The sequence below is a fragment of the Dreissena polymorpha genome, chromosome 15 (genome assembly GCF_020536995.1).
Source record: "Dreissena polymorpha isolate Duluth1 chromosome 15, UMN_Dpol_1.0, whole genome shotgun sequence".
NCBI classification, from domain to species: domain Eukaryota; kingdom Metazoa; phylum Mollusca; class Bivalvia; order Myida; family Dreissenidae; genus Dreissena; species Dreissena polymorpha.
In genome coordinates this window covers 57,905,678-57,919,403 of record NC_068369.1, presented here as the reverse complement: position 1 = coordinate 57,919,403, position 13,726 = coordinate 57,905,678, and the positions used below count along the sequence as shown (strand labels likewise).

Genomic DNA, 13,726 nt, shown 5'->3' with positions numbered 1-13,726 from the left:
GTATTTCGGTTCAATTTATTATCATTTAGTATAAAGATTGTACGTGACGCGTGACACGACATTGAAGGTTATACTTTTGAACCGATGTGTACCGCAATACTATTAACCAGCCCAACTGCATTAGTATTTTATAAATGAATTGTGCGTTGAATTCTGTCAAGACAGATTTGTTTAACATAATCTTATCAGTGTTCATTTTTCGGATTGGAGTAAAAGCAGGTTTAGATATAAATTGTGATTAACATTATAAGCAGGGAATACGTGATAATAACTTTCAAGATTTAAGACTCAACTATTTGAAATACATGTAGACAATGCAAGTCGTTGCTACGCTCGTAAACTATTAATCTGTTAGCGCTCCTTTAGTAGATTTTTTTTGTATATGCAAAACGATGGTATAACCACAAATTTGACATAGAAAGCGGCATCGCGGCATGAATATATAAGATGAGCATTACTGAGTGCATTTTCTTAAAACAATGAAAGAGAGTGTTGTATTCATATTATTTGCCAAAATGAAGTTGCTTCTTTAATAAACCATAAATGAAATCATTATGCTTTTAGTTCAAGTGACATTATGCGCATCTAACTGTATATCCTATGTTTATAGATGTCTATCGCAACCGTTGTTTATTGGTGGTGTTTTCAATTCATATACACTTATATTTGTTAATGCAGCATCAACATACTAAACCAATATCCCGGAAAGAAAAAAAAATGCATTTGAATATCAGCCGTTCTTTTGTTTTACAACTGGTCATGCTTGTACGATGTGAATCTAAATTTAGTTTTAGTGCAGATTCTTTAATACGACACAAAGCCACAATTTTGTTTAACTGATCATTTTAATTTCCTAAAACGATATCTATTCATACGACACACGAACACTAACTCCGATCCTAATAAAAAAATACAGTTCCGCTCGGCTTAGAGGACTGGGACAGTCATGTAAAATATCGAATATAATATATATATTTTATAAACAACTGGTAGCATGATGAGTTGCAGATAATTGGTAAGTTACCACATTTTAACTAACTCTTTTGACATGTTAATTATGTTCAGCTCAATTGAACAGTGTTAGATGCGCATGATGTCACTTTAACGATACTAAGATTGTATTTTACATGCTTATTTTGCACGATTGAGAGACAAAACATGTTATTTAGTTTTATAATATGTTTTATTTCTGTTCGGTGTAGTGAAAGAATGTTCTGTTCTGATCTGCTAGAACGGTTCAGTTTAGTTTTTTACTTTCGTCATTTTCGTATAGTGTCAGTGTCTTTCTATACGTCAAATGGTCGGGCCCGATGTCAAACAGGTGGAAATATCACAGACATAGTCGTTCAACGGTAGCAGATGAATTTTAACATTGTTACTGACTTATGATACCAAATGGTTGGTATTGGTGTCGATTGAAGTATCAAATCTGAACTTTACATGTTACAATGTATTTGCTATTTCAAGCCGTATTCGTATTTATGAGTGTGTTCTTCTTTAACGACGGATTGCCTAAAGAATACATGTTTAGCTTATAATGCAGTAGTGATTAATTTTGCTTATGACACACCTTTTCTATAATATAAAACAACTTATACAAAATCCCTTAGGTCGAAATCGAAAATAGTATCGATCATATAAGATCATGTTAAGGGCTTTCGAAACAAAGTCTTACACGATATTTAAGAATAATAACACAATTTAGAACAGTTTTGAAATGAGCAGCATACATTTACTTTCGTCTTCTAAAATAGTTTATACATACACCTGCCCAATTAAATTGAAATTATATTTGTGTTTACGATCCCCATCTGTTTAATGCAAGTTACCAAATGCCTTGACAATACACTAAACGCAATTTCCTTGCAGTAAAGAAATGATCCGGGGCCTTAGCCATGAACGATTTTGAAAAAGGTTTAAATCGAGTTCAAATTATTTTTTACATGTACTGAGCAAGTGCGTTATGCTTAAAAATATGTAACAATATGTAACAAACTGCCTTTGTTTCTTTACGAAATATAACACTTGATTTCAGTCCTATGTAATGTTTTTGTTACAATGTACTATCAAATTTAAATGCACTCAAAATATATCATGGTGAAAAAAATTATATACGACACACAAATAGGGTTAGAACCATATTATTATAATGCATGTCTGTGTTAAGACGACATTAATATTTTATTAAACTTATATCATCTGGTTAATATAACTATATAATCATTGATTTATACCAATTAAATGCAATGTTTGAACTGTACCAATACAAACTAGCATGACTGTTCTGCGACTACGTCAATATGAACGAGTTAGGAAGGAAGTTGTCAAAACCGAAACAGTTACTTTCCAACATTATTTAGGCAAAAGCGACAAGACGTTGAAGCAAACATGGAACTTACAAAAACTTGTTCAGTTTAAACCTGTTTATTTTAGCTCGATTACATAGAAAGCCTAAGGCTTACTAGTATTTGAAACGCTCTGCCGTCCGTTTCCTGGGACTAGAAACAGTACTTGGTGTCATTAGGGAAAATCTAAAGAACGCTCCCACAGTGGGGATAGAACAAGTGAACCCCCGATCGCTAGGCGGACACCATATCCACTACACCACTGCGACCTCTAAAACGTGTTTGAAGCTGCTAGTGTTACGTACATATAAGTATTATACATTTATTAAAGGAAAATGAACCATTTTGCTTTATTTCATCAAATTAAATATAAAACAATACACTCGATAATAGTTGTCAAGAAATGCGTTCTTCTTTAGGAAGCATTATAACCTCATGCTGATTTATTTCGACGAGATAGCAACAATGATTATAAAATTATATGTAATATTAACAAAATAAATCATTTACAGTGTTTTCACAATCTATTAAGAAGCGTGGCATCAACGGAACACGTGGTGTATCCCTTAAAGCTACATAATCGGTTTTAATAAATTGTATGCTGCGCTGTGAACACAGTGTTGCTTCCATGCCCCTTGTTAATTGTTTGGAGCCCTTCTAGTTAGAACCACCAATCTCCCGTTCAGTAATCCAACAATCCATCCGAAAAGCCATGCAGCAATGCACATGTAGATGCCAGCTCCGAGAGTTATCTCTTCCCCTCTAATAAAAACTATGAAGGCGATCCCCATACAGAGTCCTGAAATAAGGAAATAATAACAGAAATACGCTTCTCACTTTGCTGTTTACTTTCTTAGAACTTAACGTAAGTTGCTCACACAACGATGAATTAGTAACTGATCTGGAATTTATTGTGTCCACTAGTGTCGCTTCTAAACTAACATGTGTACTTCTACGCTGTGCATGATGGAAAGTGCCACTTCGTTTGCGGCAAATCGTGCATTAGATGATTCCGCTTAACTTTTTAAAAAGTCGCCATACTGTCGTTAAGGACATTAATACGTTCATACAAATACATTGAACATTATTTAATATAATTTTAAATGTTAAACTTCCGGATATTATAAATAAACAGACTTGTTATCAAATGGAATGCTTGTACACGTAATAAATGTATGTAGTGTATATAAATATTTTGACAATTAAGAGACATGAACATTATAAAGCGTTACAAACGCGAAACGATTAAATAATTTAGATAGTCCTGATGCTATCGTTATGTTTTGTGAAATAACGAGGATTGCGTATATTATGATTTAAATCAAAGACATATATAATACATGTATTCTATAGGTCTTTGTTTAAATAAACCTCTTACTGTATGAGCACGAATGGCCGAGTGGTTTATGTGCTAGACGTTTACTCCTATGGTTTGTTGTTAGCACCCAGGTGAGGATTACCTTTTCTTCTGTCTTAACATGTATTATTTTGTCTTTGATGGAGCTATTTATTTCCGATGTTATATTTATCAAACTGAATGCAAACTTTAATTTTAAAATTCAAAATTGAATATATCACTCTGTAATTAGTTTGCATGCATAACACTATGCTCTCGTTTTATAACAATTAATTAAAACCTTTCTAGTTTAAACTAAATTCAGCAACATACCAGAGCCAATCGACGATCCAAGAGAAATGTTGATGAGAGTGTTGTTGGTCTTCATTACAAACGCGTGTAAACACGATGAAACAGCAGCCCCGATGATCAGAAACAGCCCAAGAAATGCGAATGCTCGGACAGCTTGCAACTTACCTATAATATAATAATAATAATAATACTTACACTATAATCAAGCTTCAATTAAGTTTGTAGATTGTTGAAGAAATATTTGAATTCATCATACTTTTCCGTTGTTAATTATTATGTGCTTGAATCTTTTTGAAGAGTATATCATATTACAATATTATATTAGTATTAAAGATTTATACAGACAATTATGCTATTATAATAATCTATTTTCGTTTAGAATAATATACCAATCATTAATAATGGTTATGCACAATATGTGTATAATGTTTTTTTTAAAATCAATTTTGCATCTTGTACTCATTTATTTGTAATTATAACTGTAATAATTTGTATAAAACACAGGTCTTCACAGCAACTGAAACATGTGACCTAAATATGTTATCAAAGTAGATTCATGCTTGACCTATGTTTACGTACCTGGGACTATCGTCCACGGACCACACTTGCCAATTGCACACACTTTCCACAGACAGACAGACAGACAGACATAGTTTATTCAGACTTATACAATAGTACATCGTCTTAATACTAAAAATACACATCATATTCTGTCACGTGAATGCGAATAATAACATAACAGTATATAACATAAAATCAATACAAATAAACATAATATATGGTAAGAACACTAAGTTCTAACGAGGGGTGGTAAAATCTATTCAACAGTATTATTTAGGATTGTATTTCTTACAACTAGAGCTTCTTTTATATACTTGCATACATTGGAAATTACTAATCTATCACAAGAAACTAATAATTTGTGAAATTTATACACAGATGGATTAATATAATATGTATTACTTATATATTTTTTTCTTAAATCGATGTAACATCGGCATGTACATATAAAATGATATTCGTCTTCTAAATCAGTGTCATTACAACATAAACAATAACGTTCATTGCGTGGAATATTGTGTTGGGCATATCTGCCAGTTTGAATTCTCAACGGGTGTGCAGAGACTCTTATTCTTACAAAAAATAAACGCAGACGTCTAGGAAGTAAGTCCAAATATTCTTCATATTCAAAAGAGGTTTTAAAAACTTTATACATATCTAATACAGGACTGCTATTCAGTTTACCATACCACTCTTGTCTAAAATTGTCAACAAGTCTACATTTGAATTCTCTAATAAAACTATTTATTTGCACAACATTTGGATTTTCAAATACATAACCAAATCCATAATTATTTAACATGTTTTTTACATGTGAGACCCAATTTGTAAAACCTTTATTACAATCGTTTAAAGCTTGTTTGTAAACAATTTGCATAATAATATTTTCACTGGTTAAAATTTTAAACCAATATTTTATAATTTTTACAAACCTGTTTACATACAATGGATATCTACCTAATTCTCCATAAACAGCAACATTACATGTATTTATTTTAACTTGAAGTAATCGTTTGCAAAATTTTAAATGTATGCGTTCAATGCCATCTGACTTGTTAAAGCCCCATACTTCTGCGGAATAATTTAATATGGAACCCACAAAGGAGTCAAACAACTGACATAATATTTTTGGTTTAATATCGAAGTCATGACATTTTATCAACAATGTATTCATGGCTTTAAGGGCTTTACCAATCAAATGTTCTTGGTTTGATTTAAAACTTCCAGTATAATTTAGTACTGTGCCTAAATAATTAAAGTTATCAACAACTTCAATATCATTACCATTGTATGCCCATTTTTCATTTTGTTTTAAACCTCCTCTCTTCCGAAACACCATAATTTTTGTTTTAGCAGTGTTTACATTTAAACCCCAAGAATTGCAGTATAAATACAATCTATCTAAATGTGACTGGACTTCAGCAGGTGACTTGCCTAAAATGACCATGTCATCAGCAAATAATAGTAAAATCATCGTAATATCATCTATTCTCAAACCAGAATTAATGTTGTCTTGTAGGTACAATTCAAGATCTTCAACAAATAAAGAAAACAAAATCGGCGACATAACTTCACCTTGCCTCAGTCCAACCGCATAACTAAAATAATCTGAATAAGATGAACATGATTTAACACGCGATTTAACATTTGCATACATATCCTTCACTATTCTAAGCAATTTACCTTGTAAACCAGACTTAAACATTTTCAACCATAATGCATTGCGGTATATACTATCAAAACATTTTAACATATCGACGTATATAACATACAAACGTTTATTTTCATTTAAATAATTTTGAACAATCGACATCAAGATATAAATAGCATCAACAGTTGAATATCCTTTCCTAAATCCGAACTGAGCATCCGAAATAATAGTGTTTTCGTTGCAAAACGTTTCAATGCGTTTGTTTAGGATAGTAGTAAATAATTTTGAAAAGCAACTAACTAAAGTAATGCCTCTATAGTTATTTACATCATTAACAGCACCTTTTTTATGCAAAGGGATTATAACACCTTCTGTCCATTTATCGGGAAAAAAGCCCGATACAAGAATACCGTTAAAAACATCGCACAAATGTGCTGACAATATATCACTGCATTCAAGAAAATATTCATTCAAAATACAATCAATACCTGACGACTTATTTCGTTTTAAACGTTTTATTGCATTGTTAACTTCTTCGACAGATATAGGTACGTCAAGTTCTGGAAATACAGAATTTTCTAAGTTAAAATTATTATTTAAACAAAAATCTTCTGCTTCATAATTACAAAAATCAGACTCATTGTTACTAAGCTTTTCGAAAAAATTTGTAAATTCTTCTAAGGATATTTTATTTTTTCCACAGACCAAAAGTGAAAAGTCCATCGTTGTGCCACGTGTTCAAGCACAAGGCAAGGATGCAGAAAATCGTGCTTAATCCGCACAAGCCAATGGCAACGAAATTTATAATCAGCTTCGGGTCACTCATTGTTGGAGCGGCTTTTCAAATAAGTATTGACTTTTTGTTAGAATCAGCGATGCAACTGATTTAATAAAATAAGACAATTAAATGTAACTTGTTTTCTTATATATTACAACACGCATTTGTATCTCGTATAGTATCATAGAGAAATGCCGAATCGTAATAATGCATCTACAAGTCAAAATGTAACATAAGTTGACTTAAATATTATTCGATTCTTTTAAAATGCGCCTGCGTTGAAATTTAAGTTAGCGCCCTTTTATACCTCAACCAATGGCATTGCTCCGATTGTATTCGGTTTGTGATATCGATTAAACAGATCCAGGCGGGAGGCATAAATTTTGTAGCCATAAAACTCATGTTTATGGGCTTTCAGAAAATCCTTATTCGTAGCGTTTGATACTTTTTATGGCCTTTTATTCAGTTCAAATAGCAAAAACACAAAATGAAACAGCAAATACCTTGAAAACGCCAGAGACTGAAAAAAAAGTGTGAACATGTTATTACAGATGACTGCGGTACATATGCATGAAAAAACATGTTTCCAAAATCAAGTAGCAAATGAACTTAACAAACTTGTTTTTGATTATACTTACTGAAGCACTAAACATTAATGAGTTGAAAACATCGTGTATACGATTGTATAATGGTATCGTTGTATTAGTTTAACGGTCACATTATGTTTCCCTACAATTACTAAATCCTTCGCTGAAAAAACCGTATAGTTAAACATCTGATTGTATGCAAAAGCGTATGATTAAATCCTCCAGAAAAGATTTGCTTACGTTGATTAAATGACTATATACCATAGAAAGTCTCAACAATTTCTGAACATTGTATTAGGTTGAATTGCAGTGTGTGAAGTATGTGTTAGTTAGGTTATACATGGGTCACCTTTAAAATATTTAAAATATAATCAGAATCAATGCTTTTAGGTATGCACACACACCTCATCAATATTTCATCATTTTATATAGACATGGTTATGTGGCGCAATTATGCCATTTTGCGACATAAACGTGCGTTGGAAATCCACGGCTGAACCCAGTCGCTCAAGTGTTTGCAGCGGCGAAGACTGGTCAGTGTTGTTCAGTTTATTGACACTATTTACAGAGCATGTTTGCTCTGCAAAATTAATATAAACATCATTTTCAAAAACGAAACAACAAACAAGAACACATGTAAACATGTAACGAGGAAAAATAATAAATTGCCAATATTCCGACTTTCAAAATACCCGCCATGCTGTCTCTCTCTCTTTTTAAATCGTAAATAGGGCATGGAAAACGTGGCAAAACCTTAAGGCATGGGGAACATGATATAAATTACGTATTTGAATCAATTATATGAAACCTCTCAGCAGTTTCGGTTTCGATATGTTAATGCTACTCATCCGATTAAATATGACTCTTGTTTGATTTGCAAACTTTTAAACCGAAACAGCACTATTTACACAGTGCTTGCAAATCATTTTCGTTGCTGCATAAACACTTAAGTACATCGACAACGGATGAGTAATTTTCTGCGAATGAAATGTTTTGAACTAATAACACAATGCTTTGTAAGATTTCTGTATGCATGGTATTTAATAAGTCACTTGCCTATGCGTGTTCATATATGATATGCAATCCGATGGTGAAATTTATTTCTTGCTAACTATTTTACGAATAAAAAAAAAGGCGTTATTGTTTTGTTACTTAAGACAAATTATCGCGCATAAACATGTTTATAACTAATTAATTATTAACACTTAATTCTATTACTATTTTTAATTCGACTCATCACGGCTGTTAATCACGGGCGCCACCTCTTTTTGTGCGATGCATTGATGGATGAGCCAATCTATTTCCGAGGTAGCGCTAAGGACCGGATGTTATGAAATGTCACGGATAAGTCTATATAGTGAGTTAGTTTTATATGTTTGCTCAAAACATTTCGCATTATTTTTTTATTCGGGCAATATAGTGCGATTAAGTGAAGATTTATTAATCCACACATGTACAGAAACATATAAGAACCCATTTGAAAACGTGATGACCTTAAATGGCATGGAGACGATTTTAAAATCGATGTATTTTGCCTGTGTGACGAGCAAATTTCCACTCGATGAAATCGCTTACTATATCAAACCGTTGCTTTTAACATGTGTAAGTTGTTCCATGCACAAAAACATTGGTATTTGTCGATCAAATAGATAATTTTGGAGTGTTTTTTTTTCAAAAGAGATGGAGCCATTACGCTAATGACAGGAGGTGGCGCCAATGCACATTTTCAGCTATTTGAATTTTCGTTAATCGACCATTCACTTTTTGTGTCGTATTTCAGGTTGAGTGTTCGATATTTATTCTTTAGTCGATCATTATGAAACAGATCTATAATCGAAACAGTAAAGTCTACATAATTATGAAGAAACAAGTGTTGCAAAAATAATTTGAAGATTTCTGTTATTGAATATTCTATAAAACTGAAAAGAGGGTTGAATATATTAATAAAAAGTAGCGAGTAAAGCCAAAGCAATCCTATTTTTGCAGATATTAGTAGGAACAAACGATATATGTTAGCCTATTTAAGATTCGTTGCCCTTTGCATTTACGTGAATTAAGCAATTGGAATAGGGAAAAGATCATCGTTTCAAGCAGAAGTAATATCTTTAAATTACTTCGTGAATTTTTGTTTTGTATTAACACATTTGTTGGAGAAAAAAAATATTTTGAGAATATTTATAGTTTAGTTTTAAAATTAATTGAATATTGCATGTTTTGGATTTATATCGTACGATATTCTTTCTCAGGTTATTCACTTCTTAATTCAGTTGGATACTTATATATTAACATATTTACAACCCTTTTTATAGAATGGTTATACCCGGTGTGTTCTGTCTAGATTTGGGTAGAAGTATTTACGTTGACAAATAAAGCGAAATATTAAAAGGAACATTATCTATCAAATATAAGTCATGTGATGATTCATATATCGTACATTGGCTTACCTCATGTCCTTCGCTCCACCTCCCTGGCAGTGGCTTCATCTCTTTTGGAAAAAATACAAAATTACCTATTAGACCTGCAAGAAGCCAATGTGTCTGTGCATGCAGCAACTATTATATGTTGAACGCAATCGTTTGATGTCGTTTGCGAATTAATCGGGTGGAAATTTGCTCGTCACAAAGGCATGATACATCGATCTGCTTAAAAAACTACATCATTTCACAACTTATAAAGGTCCTAAACTCTCCATATGGTTTGTGATTGTATGTTTATGTGCATTTGTGGATAACGTTAATCTTAAATTTGTTGAATCGCACTACATAGCCCGATTGTTTAAATATTGCGAACTCTGTTGGAAAAACATATAAAACCTACTCACCTTGAAGAATATTTCATGAAGTTTTAAAACATTAAGTCCTTAGCGCCACCTCGGAAATAGCATTATAATTTTGCAAATTTATTACTGTATCGCAAAAATGAGGTGGCGCCCGTGATTAACGGCCGTATTCATGTAAATAATGAAAACGTCATGTAAATGTGTATCAAACTTTAGTTCTAGCCTCTTAGAAATGTTTTAGAGCATTCCTAATAAATGTTTTTTTTAGTTAAACGTGTTTTGTCATTAAAACAATACGACAATGTGTGAAAACTGAACAAGTCCCCAATAGTATGCATTATATAGAATCAAGTGTCGCACGCTAAACGAAAACGTTTATTAATAATTTATATCACCGCATCAAGGCAAAGTGGAACACTTTTGAAAATAAACTGTTTTAAATGTGTACATCGGTGTTTATTAATTTTCTAACTGTTAGCCCATGCTAGAAAATATTCATTTATGTTTACACGTTCGTAACGTATTATATACAACAACATGTACATTTAAACGAAAGCCACTCCTAGCAAGCCTACTATAACAACACCCAATAATGATGTTTCACACGACGAGAGAAAATTCTGATCCGTTTACATTCAATATTTTCCCAATATGTCCAAATTAGAACAGTATATATGTGCTAAGTACTTGACTGCCATAGTGTATACGGTTTGACATGTTGCACATTTATATTACACATAATCTATTTTATAAGCATTTCAAACGTGGACCTTTAACAAATATGAGATCGCAACTTTATTAACGTAAACATATAGTCTCACATTTTGGCTTTAGTATCTTACATGTATGTATAAAATTCAATCATACAGATTCACGTATTGTGTGTTATGAAACTATATAGTTTTTGAAGTTAAATACAACGACTATATGACTAGTCTGCGCAAATGCAACCGGGTGGCAAAATTGCTTATTCTGGATCCCGAAGACACGATGCAACATCACGATTGTTATATCGTAATCTCGCATCGTTGTTTTGCTATTATTTTCTTCCATAACGCATGGTGATTTCGCCACGTTGCATCGTAATTTTGTGCTTTTTGCGTTATCATCAGTGTTATTCTTGTTTTACCATTGGAAAACAACCCGACCAAGATGCGAGTTTGGGATTTTACTATCAGATCTCGCAGCTTGATCTTATGTTCTCGAATCCTGAATTCGGTTTGTCGTATCATGTTCTCGTCATTGTAATTCCTAGTTTGACGACGCGACATCCAGTGGAAACACCTTACATACATAAGGAATTAAACGTGGGCATTAAGGATGTTTCATCATTGTTGACCTCAGCGAAACGCATTTATGTCAGGTTCATGGTTAAAGGAACAAAAACTAATCAAAGTTTCACGTGTTGTAAATAATCTCCAAAAACAGACCCTTGTCGTGTTCTTGAAATTTACGGGTTTTATAGAGCTCATTCATTTGAAGTTCAAATTATAATGAGTGTTTGTTTAATGCCTATCCCCGCAGTATTTTCACATGCTGCACTGTTTATCAATGCTTGCAAGTTATGAAGTGCATACATGTACATAAATAAGGCGACGCGTGAGCAACGAATAGCTTGATGTGAACGCTTGTTAACGTGTCATGACAAACGATCATAGGGTACAGGTAGGTATATTTAAGCAAATACATTTTTCTTTTTTGCTTAGGATGGGGCCTAACCACTCTCATATACATAATACTTGAATACAAATCTGGAGCTGCATGTAAACAGTCTTCATTACTGGAGTTGATTAAACGTCACATTGACACGACACTGCCATCCGAGATCTCGAATTTTCAAATGGATTTATTTGATAAAATCACTATGCATATATGATATTAATATGATGGGAAAATAGTGTCATATAAGTCTACCGATACTTAACGTGAGATTGATCAAGCTTTTCGGTTCAAACCAATCAGTGTTTTGCATTGGCCGTGTCAAGGTTGGATCCCCATCTTCGTATCAGTGGACGTCTTATTTCATATTTATTGGCTTGTATTCTACAGGTAATCTGTCTCTTTCCTTTAACACTAAATTGACAGTTTAAATAAGAATTTCTCTACTTGCAACTTTTCTGGAGTTTCATTATTCCAATATTATATACCGCATGACAAGTTTACCAAATCGTCCTCTTTAATCCAAAAGGCTCACAACTGTGATATGTTATTTGTGACATCAGATACTAGTTCTCTGAACAGATTTTTTATGTAATGCTCAGAGATTAAACAATTGCCATGCCCTAAGGTTCCATAAAGTTTAAAGACTTATATAGTGAAATAACATTAAAAAATGTTTTTTATCCAAAACAGCAAGGCCAAGAAATGTAATATTATAAAACATTATACAACTAGGTTTGTTAAAATTATTTTCCTGAGTAATAAAATGGCCCTTACAGGCAGGGTTTGTGGGCGTCAAATGTTTAATATCTAGCACAATAACGTAACACTTACCTTGTTACACAAAGCGCGCGGCTTTTATATTTGACATTTGACATCAGATTACCGTTTTCTACATCGGCATGTGTTTACCTTCCATTATAACATTAAGGAAAGAATATGTTCGTTTTAAACACTTCATGGTATATTACAATAAATGACAAGTTTCATTCAACAATATTGTGTTTCTTCTTTCCTTCACGATAATTATACGAGCCCCTCTATTACCGTTTCATGACTACCTAGAACAAAACATAAATGGCATGTACATCTTTGAATTATTTACAGAGGATCAACGTTATTATTGCGATACTTGGATTAACACACGTAAATATATATATATATATATATATATATATATATATATATATATATATATATATATATATATATATATATATATATATATATATATATATATATATATATAACTTCAGCGATACAGATTTGTATGGGTCAGGAAAAGTTACTGCGTTATTGCGTAAACATGCACACTTAATTCTGGTAAACCAGCTGAACACAAACAGGTTGAGTAGGTTAACAAACCACCTAGATAAGAGTCTGGAATTTCTCACCCCCACCCCCATACATGGACTTTTCGAGGTCTAATTTAGAAGTTAAATAACTGTGGCCATATTGTTTATAACATGTGTTATCTAATTCGGTTTATTACCGACCTATACTACTGTATAAAAACTAATGATCGTCTACCAGAGTACTTAAAGTAACTGCATTTAACCGTTCCTCCAAAAATGTATTCGTTTGATATGTTGCATATTAAGCAATCGAATAACTAAATTGCAATACACATATATTAGAGTTTTAATTAAATGTGAAAATGAATGTGAATGTGAATATTTGTATATTTAAGCGACAAGCGCAACATTAGTATTTATATG

General features: G+C 32.4%; 1 protein-coding gene across 1 annotated transcript; it reads right to left on the bottom strand.

Annotated features, from left to right (window-relative positions):
* Positions 1-2,681: 2,681 nt before the first annotated feature.
* On the bottom strand, positions 2,682-7,261 carry LOC127861240 (uncharacterized). Its single transcript, XM_052399652.1, has 4 exons — positions 6,911-7,261; positions 4,573-4,626; positions 4,015-4,158; positions 2,682-3,144 (listed from the first exon to the last, which is right to left on the bottom strand). The coding sequence occupies exons 1-4, from the start codon at positions 7,029-7,031 to the stop codon at positions 2,984-2,986; spliced, it is 480 nt and encodes a 159-aa protein (XP_052255612.1). The 5' UTR covers positions 7,032-7,261; the 3' UTR covers positions 2,682-2,983.
* Between the last annotated feature and the right edge of the window lie 6,465 nt (positions 7,262-13,726).

Bases quoted from the DNA above. Each gene is read 5' to 3' on its own strand.
- LOC127861240 (XM_052399652.1), bottom strand. From the start codon at position 7,031: ATGAGTGACCCGAAGCTGATTATAAATTTCGTTGCCATTGGCTTGTGC. The intron at 4,627-6,910 runs GTCTGTGGAAAA...GTCTGTCTGTCT, and splicing joins CGATGGACTTTTCACTTTTG to GTCTGTGGAAAGTGTGTGCA. The intron at 4,159-4,572 runs GTACGTAAACAT...ATTATATTATAG, and splicing joins TCCGTGGACGATAGTCCCAG to GTAAGTTGCAAGCTGTCCGA.